This window comes from Periplaneta americana, chromosome 3, assembly GCF_040183065.1.
Source record: "Periplaneta americana isolate PAMFEO1 chromosome 3, P.americana_PAMFEO1_priV1, whole genome shotgun sequence".
In the NCBI taxonomy this organism is placed as follows: Eukaryota; Metazoa; Arthropoda; class Insecta; order Blattodea; family Blattidae; genus Periplaneta; species Periplaneta americana.
In genome coordinates this window covers 160,679,737-160,695,423 of record NC_091119.1, presented here as the reverse complement: position 1 = coordinate 160,695,423, position 15,687 = coordinate 160,679,737, and the positions used below count along the sequence as shown (strand labels likewise).

Here is a 15,687-nt window from a genome sequence, read left to right as displayed (position 1 = left end):
GGCTGGAGGCCGAAAGAAACCCCTGCCCCTCAGCCGTGGTCTTTGGTGATGTCTTCCATCATTTAGAACTCCCTGTAGTTCTGTAGTTACTATTCTTCATTTTGGAGAAATTCTTCTAGCAATTTCTGCCGTCTTTTTTAAATTATTTTGTGTAACATAAAATTAACTGAAAGAGCATCATAAGGAAAATCAGATACTAGAGCACAAAAGTTTCTTTGATCATTAAACACAACATTACAGTGAAATTTACTACACTGACGAACACTACTGCTCTATTTTTACCACTCTATATAAAATATGTTTTAAATAAACCCACTGATTAATCCATGATGTGCACAAGGTAACATATCATTTACTTTTAGCATTACTATTTCAAACTTAACCTTAAAAATATACTGTTACATAATATTTTCAGTACTTTCTAGTAAATGCATGTTCTTTATCCCTAGTTTTGCAAATTAATATGGCTAGTACTTCCATGACTACATTTAAATATTAATTATACAAAGCTTATAAAACATATTTTAAGATCACATTAATGTTAAAATAACATAGGCATTAAGTTTTATATAAATAAAAACACAATATTCATGCGTAAAGCAAGTTAAGGACAATAAAAATTAAGAAATGTTGTAAGAGGTCTTATAAAAGAACAGGTGTCTTTCATGTAGTGAAGAAATGTTTCTGTTTCGTGTACAATAATACCAAATTATTCATCAAAATATGCATTTTGTATAATATTATATAAAATAACTATGAATAAAACATGATTTATAGTAATTCATGAACTCAGAATCTCAAACCTTCTACGTTTTCTACTTATATTGATTCATTTCAGACTTCCACAGGGATCACAACGTAAAACAGATTCCATAAAAGGAAAGAATAGCAAGCACACATCCAGAAAGCTACTCACTTCAGTCCGGCCACTATCTCCATGGCACCATTGAAGTTTCCAATATTCCAACATGATAGCGCTACTCGAAGAATACAGGATAGGACAGCCTTGCGGTCTTCGTGTGTTGGTTGTGTGATGATGAGGTGTGTTACCCACGAGCTCACCTGCACAAATCAGATCTATACATTAGTGGACCTATGCATGTTGTCAGCTATAATAATAACTACGGGTATCCTACAAGCAAAACTCAGCTCGAACTCCTCGCGCCGCGCATGCTATACCCCTCTTACCCCCCTGCAGTAGGCTTGAAAGCATGCTGGGAACGGGAGCATACGTCATCTGTGCGAGACAGTCACGCCCGCTGGTTTCTGTGCACTGAGTTTTGCTTGTTGGATGCCTATAAACGGAACTTAAGTAGACACGTCATCCACAGACACAACGTCCAATTATATTAATGTCCACACATTCTTTTGACCACTGTATTTTATAATAGAATTTTATATTTATATTTTTATTTTATTGGGTTATTTTACGACGCTGTATCAACATCTAGGTTATTTAGCGTCTGAATGAAATGAAGGTGATAATGTCGGTGAAATGAGTCCGGGGTCCAGTACCGAAAGTTACCCAGCGTTTGCTCGTATTGGGTTGAGGGATAATCCCGGAAAAAACCTCAACCAGGTAACTTGCCCCGACCGGAATTTGAACCTGGTTTCGTGGCCAGTCGCGCTGACCGTTACTCCACAGGTGTGGGCTAATAAGTGGATTTAATGTTGTTCCGTCAATGACTTAACACGTTATACATAAGTATAAAACCTTTATACTACATATTTAATTGTTGGTATTAACGTTTTCGTCGCTCTTATTTGCGACATCATCAGATACCATATTTTTTACATTTACATTTTCATGAGTATGTAGTTTCATGTGCATTTTGTGCATCTGGTACCACCTCCTCTACTGTTTGTTTTCGTTACACAGAACCACTCTCTTCTGCGTATGTAAGGGACGGAGACAACAGAATAACAATAGACAACAACAGTCACTGTGATTATGGCATATATATTGGCGTGTATCTTTTACCTCGTTGAAGCGTTTGATGAGGCTGCGTACAGATGGTCTTGCAGCTGATGCAGAGGCAGAGGCGGCGCTCTCGCTGGCCGATGGATGCTGGTGGTCGGATGGACCGGGTCCCGCTGCAGGAGTGGGGACCTCGCCAGTACCACCTCCGAGGTCTAGCGTCACCTGACGTAAGTAGTCTATCGGTGGGACCTGGTAGAATAGGTGATACTCTGTGTCAGCCAGCCGTAGCGCCACCTCTTCTGGGAAGTGCAGCAGCTTCTGCAGCGCCTCGAGCTCCTCGGAGTGCGCCACCTGCAGGGTCAGCAGCGACCGCTTCACCAGCTCTGGAACACCCCGGGCATGGCATCGCAACCACCTCCATATATAAAGCAGTGGTTTTTTGGATCACATACCCCTTTTAACAACGACACGTGCTTCTGCTTGTATTATGAATTGTTTTTAGCCCAGAAGTTAATTTTAGTTTAGTCAGAACATGATGTCGAAAGCCAAACTATTCAAGATAACAAATAATTATTTTAACATTTTTAAGACTTTTCTAATTAATAATTTAATGAAGTTTTTAATTGTCATTATAATGTGATGAAATGAATGGTGAAACATAATTTTACCATGTAGCACAAATGAAAATGAAGTTACGCACTTAATATTTGTGATTAAAAAATATATACGTATACGAATAATTTGTAAACATCAATAGCAGACTTACTTTCTACATGTGATCAGATAATCTTAAATATCCACGATGATATTGTAACTGATTACAGAGTTCGATGATAGTTTATTACTTCACAAACATTAACTTTTCCACGAAATAATAAACATGTCCTCAACTAATTTAAATTTTGTATAATTTATTTTGTTAGTATCAGTAAATACAGAGCAATGTAATTGGAAAATTCAGCTAAGATACAACGTAAAAGGAGAGAAAGCTGACTATGCGAAGAAAAATGTTTATCTGCCATATGATAGAGATCGATTAAAAATTTTGTTACAGGAATATTTAGCCATAAGTCAATGAATTTGTTATGTTACACGTTAAATAAATAAAATAGGAATTTATAAAAGTTTATCAAGGACTCTGCATTGCTATAAATTTATTAATAAGAATAATTTAATGTGTAGAGTGCAAATTTCTTAAATCATAATTTTTTAAGTTACCGAAAAGAGTGTAATGCCTTATTAAATTACGATTCACTGGTTTTGCATAGCTTTAATGATGCGATATAGCAGAGTTATGCATCCGTAATACGTTTACAGTTCTTTATAAATTAATGTACAAAGATGTGGGTTGTTTAGAATTGCCATAATTCTCTTCCACAAAGCCAGAACAAAGATACATAACTTATTGGGTGAACTATCAGCAATAAATTAAAATAAATACTATAGTTAATATTATTTTATTGTATTGTACTGTATAATTTCAATGTTTTAACGATTCTTAAATATATTTTATTTCTCTGATGCATTAGAATCTAGAATTTCTAGACAACTTATTATTATTATTTTTTTTCCATTTTATGTTTTGAATATCAAGAATTTCCTTAATGGGTAGCATAGTTAATGTGTTTATTTTATCAGTGCACTGTGCAATTATGAATAGAAATATGGCTGAAGGTTAGGGCTCTTATCTTTCCAGACAACAGGCATTAATGGCAGAAGAGATTTAGAAATGTAAAATTTGACTATATTTTGAGGTTATAACACAATTTTTTGTAGATATAGTTTTTGAGGAAGACTAGGCCTTCGTTTTTCCGCATTTAAAATAGTAAAAAACTGAATGTGCCCAAAATCCGTAATTTTAGCTACTGGGCGGGAAATTTTTACTATCTCTAAAATTCAATGCACTTCCAATTTTTCGGGGAACGCATGGCAACTCTAAGGGTGAGAAACTGTAATTACTATAAAAGTATCAGCTGTTGAAGTTACCGACATTTTTAATCAAGAATTTTCTCCGTCTTTGGTGATGATTCCATTAGATTTATAACTATGTTGTGAATCTCTAATAGGATGTGCTTAAATTTAGAGTCAAAATGAATAACACAAAATCTAAATAAATGCTTAATTTAGAAAAAAATATTCGTCAGTATCTTTAATACTTATAAAATTCATAAAAGGATATGTGGAAAGTGCTGGTTAATCTTATATTTGTTAAGTTATTAAGATATATAAATTTGAATAAATTTAAAGATCAATTATTTAAAATTTAATATTAATACTGCATTTATGATTTTATATGTTACAGTTACAAGCTTATGTCTCTTATTCTCTTTTTAGTTATTAGTGAGTTCATTTTTGATCCAGAATTAATTTATTTCTAGATATAACATAACACAAAAAATTCAAACTTATTTTTCAAAATAGTCCCAGAGTTTATAGACACATTTCTGCCAGCGAACTTGGAGCTTCCTGATTCTTTCTTTAAAGAAAATCTTTGGTTGATTTTGCAGACATTTCCGTACTTCATTCGTCACTAGGTCACTCGTTGCAAATGTTTAGTCTCTTATGTTTCTCTGCAGCAGTGGTATCACCCGCAAGGGAATAAATCAGTGTTATATGGAGATTTTGTCAGCACTTCTCAGCCTAGTTCATTCAGTAAGAGTATCTTGTGTGATTTTTGCGCAGTGACGACGGGCGTTGTCATGAAGGAAGGTGATGACTTTAGTTAATTTTTCATTTCTTTTGAACTTTGTGGCTTCTTTCAATTCGCCTTTCAAATAAATACTATATTATGCTGCGTTCATTGTTTGTTGATCTCAGGTAAAACTGATCGATCAATATCGACTCTTCCACGTCCTCCTACAAAAACAGCAACTATTACCTTTCTCTCAGGCAACTTCACTTGTATCTTTTATAGTGATTTATTAACGAAACTTAATGTCTGCACTCCTTGGTAGGGAGCTTGGTTTCAGAAGTGTATTGACATACCCAAGTCTTCAATTGTCACAATCCTACCCAGGATTTTGTGATCCTCTTGGTTGCAGCGCCAAAGATGTTGGAGAAAAAGTTAAAATCTCTTGCTTTGTTTTTTCTTCAGTCAGATTTCTAAGAACTCACTTTGCAGATATGTATATACCTATATATATAAACTTTCGATATTTGTGAATAATTTGTTCGGTGCTACTTACTAATACTGATATTCACTTCTTTAGCCAAATCACAGACACTTATAAATTTATTGAGAAATGTATAGCATATAGTATTTTAGAAACTAATGATTTTTACCATTCAAGATCTACCGAACGAAGCAAACAGTTCTCAGGAACTGTGCTAGAATTCTACAAATTTCAGCAGGATATCCTTCCGCACTGAAAAAACTTAATGATAAGTCGCTGTGCAACAACATTCAAGACACATTTTGCATACATGTTTCATCGTGATCATCATCATCATTATCAACAACAACATTCCACGTATTAGACCTAATGGTCTCTTACGTTCTTAATCCACAGTTTTTTTAGGTCTTCCTAAGTTTCTGCGACCTCTTGGAACGTCTACATTGATTTATGTGTTGAATAATAATTAAGTCAATTTTTAATTGTTTAAGTATGTCCTCATTTCTTCTGTGGTCAAGTAGGGAATAACCAGCAGTTGTTCTCAAGAACCTTATTTCCACCGCTGTTAATCTTCCTTCATCTGCCCTCCTGAAAGCCACGCTTCGCTGACGTATGTAAGGACTGTTTGTGCAAGAGTTTTGTACATATTATATCTGGTATGTCTTTGCACTTGGAAAGGTTTGAAAACTTGATTGATTACGCCTAGGATCTTAATGAATTTAGATATTTTAAGCTTCATATTTTCTTCTTCAACAAAGAAAGGTTGTAACCGAGGTAATTGAATGGATTGACTAGTTTTATTAATATATTATCTATACAGATTTTATTTCGAATTGGTTTTGTACCTAAAATACCATTATTTTTGTTTTCTGTGTTGAAATTATCATATTAAATTTGGAGGCAGTATTTTCTAAATTTATGTATAGCACGTTGGAGTTCAAATTCTGTTCTTTCAATAATAATTTGGTCGTCTGCGAATAATAATGTATCAAGGTAACAATTTCGTTGCATATATGTTTTATTGTGCTAATTGTCGACAAAAACTGAAAGCGCATATTTAAAATTATTACGAGTAAATATTATTGCAATTAAAGGACAAAATAAAGTCTGGATCAAATTTGAACGATATATGTATGTTAAAACAATTTGTTTGTTCTTATTTTAAAATAATTTAGTTACTTATTGCAGCAAGATGCAGAACTGAAATGTAAGCGACCAAGTACAAACGTGCAAACCACTGGTCAGACAATATGCACCATCCACTGTTAGCAAATTACCATACAATTCGATTTCCTTTTATCTATTTCTGCATAAAATGTGTGATATATTCTTCAGAAATATATGTGTATCAGAATGTATCTTTAAGACTGCAGATTTAAATTGTGTCAGAGATGACATTTTGTTGTAGATACTGAGCAAGAATGGAATTCAAATTTGTGCTCTTAATTTTCAGGGGTATGTGTACCACTGTTATAGAACCACTGACGTAATACATCACAGTTCTGTGCAGCTATCTACTAGCACCAGAAGTGATATATTTAAATACGCAAGAGGGGGAAGGACATGCAATTAAATAGCTGTACTCAGCTTGAAGCATTTGGTTAGGAGCCACATGCACTTTCTAACCATTAAAAAGCATTAGGAAATAAAGTTCGATGCCAACGGGGTAAAAACTGCAGAGTGGCGGGTTGCATAAACTCCTGATTGTGGTGCATTCATGCTAGCAACTAAAATCAAGAAACCCGAGTCTGTAAGAGGAATGCAAGTTTGTTTCAATGTTTGAAAGCCTATTTTGTAACAGCAAAGACTGTTCAGCTGTGTTGTGATTGTATTTCAGTTCTTGAAAAAGAAAGCTAACTAAAGCATTACTACAGAAAACAGTGAAAATAACAACAGTTGTAACTGCTACACGTGTTTTAATATCGCCTTATTTCAAACAGTTATAAATAAATTAGTTTTTCCTACTTTATGACATTTTGTACTATTCCAAAGTTTTGTTCTTCATATTCTGTTAGACATGTTTAGCTTTTTAAATAGCATCCATTCACTTATTGACGAACTATTAATGGAAATTTAATCACAAAATAACATTTATGCGCAGTGATGTGTGAAATCTAAAATTATCCTGTACGTATATTCAATATATCACTATTGTAAACCAGAGAAAATTAAATATTATTACCACAAATGTAATAAGTGCACTAGAAGTGGATTCCAAAATAAACTGAAATTAATAGATATCTTTCAATTTACTGACTGCTAGTTTAACAAAATTCAGAGCTAAATTATGTACGAAGGCAATAATAGAACGTTTTGATAATTTAAACGAACTGTTATATTATGTAGTTTATTGAATTTTTTTTCATTTATATTTATATTAATGGATATTATTGATCAAGTTTATTACGTAGTATATTAATTTATAACATCCTAATATTTTAAAATTAGAGTGTCAAATCAACATAATACCAGAATAAATGCCACAACTCTTTTAGCAGAAAATAAATTATTTACAATAGCTGGATTAAGATACCGCAGAAATTATGGATCAAGATTATACAATTCAGTATTGAAAAATAACCCAGAGGTTAGCAATTTACACATTCTTAAGCTTAAAAATGCAGTAAAATTGTTTATAAGCTACGACCATATTTTATTTTATTAACCTTTTAATTGTTAAAGTTTTTATGTTACTATTAATATTACTGTATGCTCTATTACAAATATGCCTATATGAATTTGTGTTAACTTTTTGTCACATAAATGGATTTTATATCTCTTTATCAACCTTTATTATTATTATTATTATTATTATTATTATTATTATTATTATTATATTATTATTATTATTATTATTATTATTATTATTACTATCATTATTATTAATCTATATTACTATTTTTATTGATATTATTTTTCGTTGTTATTATTCCAATGTTGTTATGTAAGACCTAACTTTGGTAGAATGGAAGAGAAGGCCTTATGGCCTTAATCCTGTCAGATTAAATAAATAAATAAATAGATAAATAAATAACTAGATAAATAAATAAATAAATAAATAAATAAATAAATAAATAAATAAATAAATAAATAAATAAATAAATAAATAAATAAGTAAATAAATAGATAAGTACATAAGTAAACAAGTAAATAAATGAATAAATAAATAAATGAATGAGTGAGTGAATGAATGAATAATAAATAAATAAATAAATAAATAAGTAAATAAATAAATAAATAGATAAGCACATAAGTAAACAAGTAAATAAATGAATAAATAAATAAATGAATGAATGAATAATAAATAAATAAATAAATAAGTAAATAAATAAATAAATAAATAAATAGATAAGTACATAAGTAAACAAGTAAATAAATGAATAAATAAATAAATGAATGAATGAATGAGTGAGTGAATGAATGAATAATAAATAAATGAATAAATGAATGAGTGAGTGAATGAATGAATAATAAATAAATAAATAAATAAATAAATAAATAAATAAGTAAATAAATAAATAAATAAATAAATAAATAAGTAAGTAAATATATAAATAAATAGATAAGTACATAAGTAAACAAGTAAATAAATGAATAAATAAATAAATGAATGAATGAATGAATGAGTGAGTGAATGAGTGAATAATAAATAAATGAATAAATGAATAAATAAATAAATAAATAAATAAATAAATAAATAAATAAATAAATAAATAAATAAATAAATAAATAAATAAATAAATAAATAAATAAATAAATAAATAAATAAATAAGTAAATAAATAAATAAATAGATAAGTACATAAGTAAACAAGTAAATAAATGAATAAATAAATAAATGAATGAATGAATGAATGAGTGAATGAATGAATAATAAATAAATGAATAAATGAATGAATGACTAATAAATGAATAAATAAATAAGTAAGTAAATAAATAAATAGATAAGTACATAAGTAAACAAGTAAATAAATGACTAAATAAATAAATGAATGAGTGAGTGAATGAATGAAAAATAAATAAATGAATAAATGAATGAATAAAATAAATAAATAAATAAATAGATAGATAAATAGACAAATAAATAAATAAATAAATAAATAAATGGACAAATAAATAAATAAATAAATAAATAAATAAATAAATAAATAAATAAATAAATAAATAAATAAATAAATAAATAAATAAATAAATAAATAAATAAATAAATAAATAAATAAATAAATAAATAAATAAATAAATAAATAAATAAATAAATAAATAAATAAATAAATAAATAAATAAATAAATAAATAAATAAATAAATAAATAAATAAATAAATAAATAAATAAATAAATAAATAAATAAATAAATAAATAAATAAATAAATAAATAAATAAATAAATAAATAAATAAATCAATAAAACTTTTGCTCCATTAGATTGTACCTGAACAAGAGCTCATGTTCATTTCGGATAGCTTTAGTCTGAATCATACCATGAAAATTTTGAATAAATATAAATTTGAAATTTAAAATAAATCACTCAAAGATTGCAAAGTCCGAAAAACTATTTGGTTAAAAAAGAAAGCAAAATATTTAACCAATTAATAACAAAAAATAATAATTTAAGTTCCACAAATAGAAAAAACTACGTGTAAAAAATACGTAGGCCTATAGCATAAAATTTTCACCAAATGAAGACTATTAGTAGACACCTAGTAAATGTTGATTTTGAACTCTTGTAATTTGTAAGTAGCTTGTAACAATATTAGTTGTAATAAATTGCAAAGTAATCAAAGAAATGTAAACTGTTTGTGCAAATATAGCATTCAGCACAGATGTTATGTAAAGGTAAAAAAATAAATATACATATGCTTTCTTATTACTAAATACTTTCCTAATTTATTTTATACATTTAACATTTTCTTTCTTGGGTTATTTTACGACGCTGTATCACCATCTCAGGTTATTTAGCGTCTGAATGAAATGAAGATGACAATGCCAGTGAAATGAGTCCGAGGTTCAGCAACGTAAGTTACCCAGCATTTGCTCGTATTGGGCTGAGGGAAAACCCCGGTAAAACCTCAACCAAGTAACTTTTCCCGACCGGGATTCGAACCCGGGGCACCTAATTTCGCGGCCAGACGCGCTGACCCTTATTAAAATATTTATTTTAAATCCATTCACATTAGTTTTCAACCATCAAAGTGATAGTAATGCAATGTAAGTACCTTCTATTATAAAAACAGTTATTTAATAATGTCTGGGCTATCACAGCTACATGTTAATGGCAGTATTAATGTTATTTTGTACATAGTAAATGAACGTACATACTTTCAACTTTAGTACCACTATGTAAGAGATCTGCTTATATATTATACTAAGAATAATTTGGGACGGGATACAGCGGTAACAATGTATGGAATGTTAAAAGATATTTTGAAAGAATAAATTTATGAAACAATAATTTCATATACCGATTAGTAGAATTTTATATTTTGATTGCTAAAATTATTGTATCTTTCCTAAGAAACTTATAATTATTGAGAAAAATTACAAGAAATATTCTTTGATGCGTTTTTGAAGACTCATTTCTGAGAAAGTTGTTGGTATAAATGCACCATTCAGTTTGTTATTAAATTTCCCATTCTTTAATTTTATTCACTGGAATGGTGCCACTAATATCAGCGCAAGAAATCAGGTGAACCATCCTCCTTTAAGAGATCAGACAAGCAGTTCTTTTTCTCTACAATTTTTTGTAAAAATAAGATGCATGTATCCTTCTGTCCCTACTTGAGTAAAATAAAATTGAAAAATATATAGGAGGTGGGGCCATGAAATATGGCCACTTCTTTTTATCGGTGATCCAGAGCAGTGACTAATCTTAAAAAAAATCAGAGATATTCTAAACAGCGTTTTTCAAACAGCAATACGTAATTTAAACGTACATTACAGGTTAATGCAATCTGCATTTGCAATAGTTATCCTTCTTTTACATTTGTGTACAATAAGAGGTTATTTTAATTGAAATGAAGTAAAGAGAACCAAAATTGAATACAAATATTTTAAAGGGGCATTGATAAATGTAATAACACCTTTCAGGAAACTATCAACTACAGAACTAGATATCCAGTTATTTGATTGATTTAGTGAAAATTTTCTTCTTGTACTTGTAATTTAATGCAACCAGTACAATAATGAATTAATTGCGGTTAGAAAAAAAAAATTGTTTTCGACAAAAATATTTTGGGTACTAAAAGGAAGGCTTTCATTCATAATTTATGTGACTTGGATATAAAAAAATAATTTGAAAAACGCCGTCAGAAACGTCAATTTTGAATGACATCATTACTTTGTTAGGAAGGGAAAAGAATACATGATTATTTTAAAAAATAAGCGTCAACAGCCACACAAATAAAATGCATCACAAACATTCCAAAATGTTAAATAATGCTTCTAGTGAAAAAAAAAAATATTTCGTTGACAAACATTTATTTTCATTTTATAATAAAATACGTCAATATATATCTCAATGAATTTAATTTTAATCTTAAAACTCTTCATAGAGATCTTAGAAAATATTTCAGAGAAAAATACAATTTTGACTTAGATGCTGAAACACTTAACAATAATTTCTTCAAGATATGTAAATAGATAATAGTACATCTCTCCTATGAACTGAAAATACTGGGTAATATAAACTGAATGAAACAAAGTTGTTGGAGGGTTGATTAATTCCCAACTAAATACAGTCATTTAGTACCCTGTAACTTACAACTTCATACGTCAGAATGATCATGCGGTCATTGATATTTGATATACCGCTTGTTTCATAAAAGTAAATAATTTTTATTAAAACATCTCGCACTTAGACGAGGCGTATCAAGTCACACAAAATATTTATTGACCAAATGCTATATATTAATAATGAAAATTTCACTATTAATTCTGATATAAATTTTCTTTTTGGATTAAAATACAATAATCATTTTAAAATCTTATCTTTCCTGAAAAAAACATATACGAATAAAATATCCTTTACGTTAACAGAGAAAATGCAACAGAAGTATACAGAAAATTTCTTCTAACAAAATATTCTATATGTATTTTTTTGTGTTAGAATGGAATGGAGGAAGAAATTATCTGAAGTCCCTTCATTCCTACATTTAGTCACTCTTAATTTCATAGACATTTATGTGCTTACTGGAAATTTGGATATTGATTTAAACGTATCTTAACAATTAATGAAGAGTTTCTTGCTTCATGATGTTAATAAAAATTAAAGTATTGTACTGGACTGTATTCATTATTTTATAGCTCAAAACGGAGATAAAGACGTCAGCATAATTATTATTGTATTCGGAACGGTTATCATCCTTAACTAAAGAAACATTTTCGCAAAAGAGAAGATTTTTGTCTGATGATAAAATATCAACATACAACAACGAAGCTTCGATTATCGTCAATTTATTCCACAAACGACGACAACAGAATCATTTAAATGTATGATATATTGACAATTCCCTGAAAGAACATCTATAATCTGATATCAACACTTTCTTTTAAATCAAATTTTGGAACAAAATTATGTACTACAGCATTGTCACATTGATTTAATTTCATAAACATTTCGAAATTCATCACATATATTACAAGAAATCGACAGAAAAGCTCAATAAATACTGTGAAATTCATTAAACACCGAATTGCATATTTCGATGAGACACCTTTATTTGTTTACCGAATTCGACAATTTAATAAATAACTGATATGCTTTTGGGCCCATACGAATATTTATCAGTACAGAGTTATCTCAGGGAGGTAGCCTATGTCTGAATTGGGTGATTGTCCATAAACGCTCAGACTTAATTCCTAGACCAATAACTCACAAATAAGTCGTAAGAGATCGTTCAAATCAATAATTCCCGGTGGAGAAATGTGATCATTCGAGAAATACTAATCCTTCATGATTCTACGTCCATAGAAATAATTTCTTAAATCTATATTTTCATAGCTTGCCGCCATTTCGCTATAGAGAACTTCTTAAAAAGAAACAATGACGAAATTTCGACCATATCTTCGCAGTATAAACGATACTACATTTCTATGTTTACTTTTTCTCTCGTTTAATTTGGAGGACGCTGCAGTTTGAAAAATTGAAGCAGCTGCAGAAATCTGGAGACTTACCTCAAAGCCGAATACTTTTCGCCAGATACGAGGGGATTTGCTTGTGGATTTAGGTTTGTACAGACGTATGGGACCCTTTTACATACCTACGTCATAAGGAGAGTAGGTCTACAGAATATCACAGAGTCCCGAAATAACGTAGATAAAAAAGAAGCTCAATTAAATTACGGTGACTATAAAAAACAAAATCAGCATTCTATCTACCAGTAGCATGCGAACTTAATTAATAGCTATGTTTCAACTCTTCAATGATCAATTAATTGTTAAGACTGTGAATCTCCGAAGTACAGATCTGAACGAGCGACTCACATTCTGAATCACTTGCGCGCAAGATTAAATGCTCGAAACTGTGCGAATGTTAGTAATCCAGGTGTAATGTACCGGTACACGACACGAAAAAAATGATTAGTAGCTTTAGAATTTTTTCGACGTTAAATTTTATTGATGTTAAATAGAGAACGAAAAAGACGATGATCGAAGTTCTACTACACTGTCCAAAAATATCAGGACAGCAATTTGTGTGACATAGTAAGAAATACAGTTTTGCTGTACTCGTATCCTTTTCATTTGTGTTACGGGTAAACAATTTTTCAGAGTTAATGTTAAAAAAATCGACTAATAACTGAAATCAAGATACTAGTGACTTGTGCTAGTTTACCTTGTTGACCGAATCGTCGAAGGAGGGCGTGCTCCTCCAGAAAGTGGGAGTCGAGCTCCTGGAGGATCTCCCATAGGGCCAGACCCACCTCGCGCATTGCGGCCACAGTGGGCACAACCAACGACCAGCGCGTAGCCCGGAACTCCAGTTGCAGTCTGTCATGGGAACGACCTCCACAGGTGCGCCACTGCAACACACGTTACAACATTATTAGTCTCATATTTCCAAACTTGGCAGCTAGTATAATATTTCGTTCCAAACTTTATCTAAAAAATTAAACATATGCATAACATAGACAATAGGGTGGACCTTATAATGAAATAAGTTTTATTTCGAATAGAGGTAAACTGGCGTTCAAAGATATCTGACTTTCAATTTTCTGATCGTGTAAGCGAACTTTCTAACCACGGGAAAAGTCAGAACTAATGATATGTACAGGGTTATTCATAAGTGCGTGAAACATTTTAAAGTTTAATAACAAATAAAGTACGCAACGGGTAATGCTAATTGATATGCCGGTAGAAAGAGAAACTCTCCAAGTTTTTATAATAAGAAAAGCCCGCTCTTAGTTGCTATAATTTATCGCTAGATGGTAGTAGTTATCACTAGTGGAAAAATGGCGTTTACTAAACGTGAGCAATCGTTTTGTATGTTTGAATATGCAAGGACCTCGTCAAAGATTTGAAGTAGACGGTTTCTCTGACTTGCTCATATTTAGCGACGAAGCAACTTTTCATCTCTTCGGAAAAGTAAATCGGCACAATGTGCGCATATGGGGGACTGAAAATCCCCGCGCAGTCACAGAGCATGTGCGAGACTAACCTAAGGTTAATGTCTTCTGTGTGATTTCGGAAGAGAAGGTGTATGGGCCATTTTTCTTTGTAGAGCCCACCATCACTTGGATGATTCACTTGGACATGTTACAAAACTGGCTGATGCCTCAGCTGAATGAAGACAGCAATGATTACATCTTTCAGCAAGATGGATGTCCATGTTTACATCACAACAACATAAGAAAGTTCGCAACCAAAATTTTCCACAAAGATGGATCGAACGCACAGGACGAGAAGATCACGCGTTAATGAAGTGACCACCACAATCACCAGATTTAACTCCGTGTGACCTTTTTCTTGTGGGGGTTTGTGAAGGATATTGTCTATATGCGTCCGCTCCCCGCTGATCTCAACGGATTACAGCTGCTTTGGCTCTGGTCAACCGTAACATGCTGGGGCGTATATGAGACGAGATGGATTATCGCATGGATGTATGACGTATTAGCAAATGTGGACACACTGAGCATCTTTGAGATATGTAACAAAACGTGGAAAGTTTCTCTTTAATTTATTGTAAAGTAATTTGTTATTCGTTGTGCAGTTCAGTAGTTATGAATTTTTAAAATGTTTCAAGGACTTATGAATGGCCCTATATAATAAATTGACAAACTTTGAAATACTTCTATTAGTTCTCAATAGGTGATCCTATTATTGGGACGATGTTGATGTAATTAAGTCTAAATTATTTTCATAATTGACAATATCAGCTCTTTCCTGCTAACGCTAGTGTCTTTTTCACAATCATTAGAGGGAAATGAAATTTTGAATTTTATAATGAGGATATATTTATGTACTATTTGCAACACTGACTGTTACTTTCGCCATCTATTCACAGAAGTAATAACTAAAGAAGCGACACTTACACAAACAAATTATCGTACGCTATCGATTAGTGGGGTCAGGTATCTTTGAACGTCAGTCTACCGGCCTAGCTTGTTCCAATATTTAATATTCCATAAATTTGGTAAATTTTAGATGAAATTTAGAGGTTGCTA

At 30.8% G+C, this 15,687-nt stretch overlaps 1 protein-coding gene across 5 annotated transcripts in view; it reads right to left on the bottom strand.

Moving 5' to 3' along the window:
• Window positions 1-15,687, bottom strand: part of LOC138696773 (1-phosphatidylinositol 4,5-bisphosphate phosphodiesterase epsilon-1-like) — a 561,655-nt gene that overhangs the window by 89,795 nt on the left and 456,173 nt on the right. For all 5 annotated transcript variants that reach the window (XM_069822163.1, XM_069822165.1, XM_069822164.1 and 2 more), the window contains 3 exons: window positions 13,860-14,046; window positions 1,982-2,304; window positions 917-1,062 (listed from right to left, as the gene is read on the bottom strand). In XM_069822163.1, the coding sequence (XP_069678264.1) occupies window positions 917-1,062; window positions 1,982-2,304; window positions 13,860-14,046 (656 nt within the window). The remainder of the gene's footprint in view (window positions 1-916; window positions 1,063-1,981; window positions 2,305-13,859; window positions 14,047-15,687) is intronic.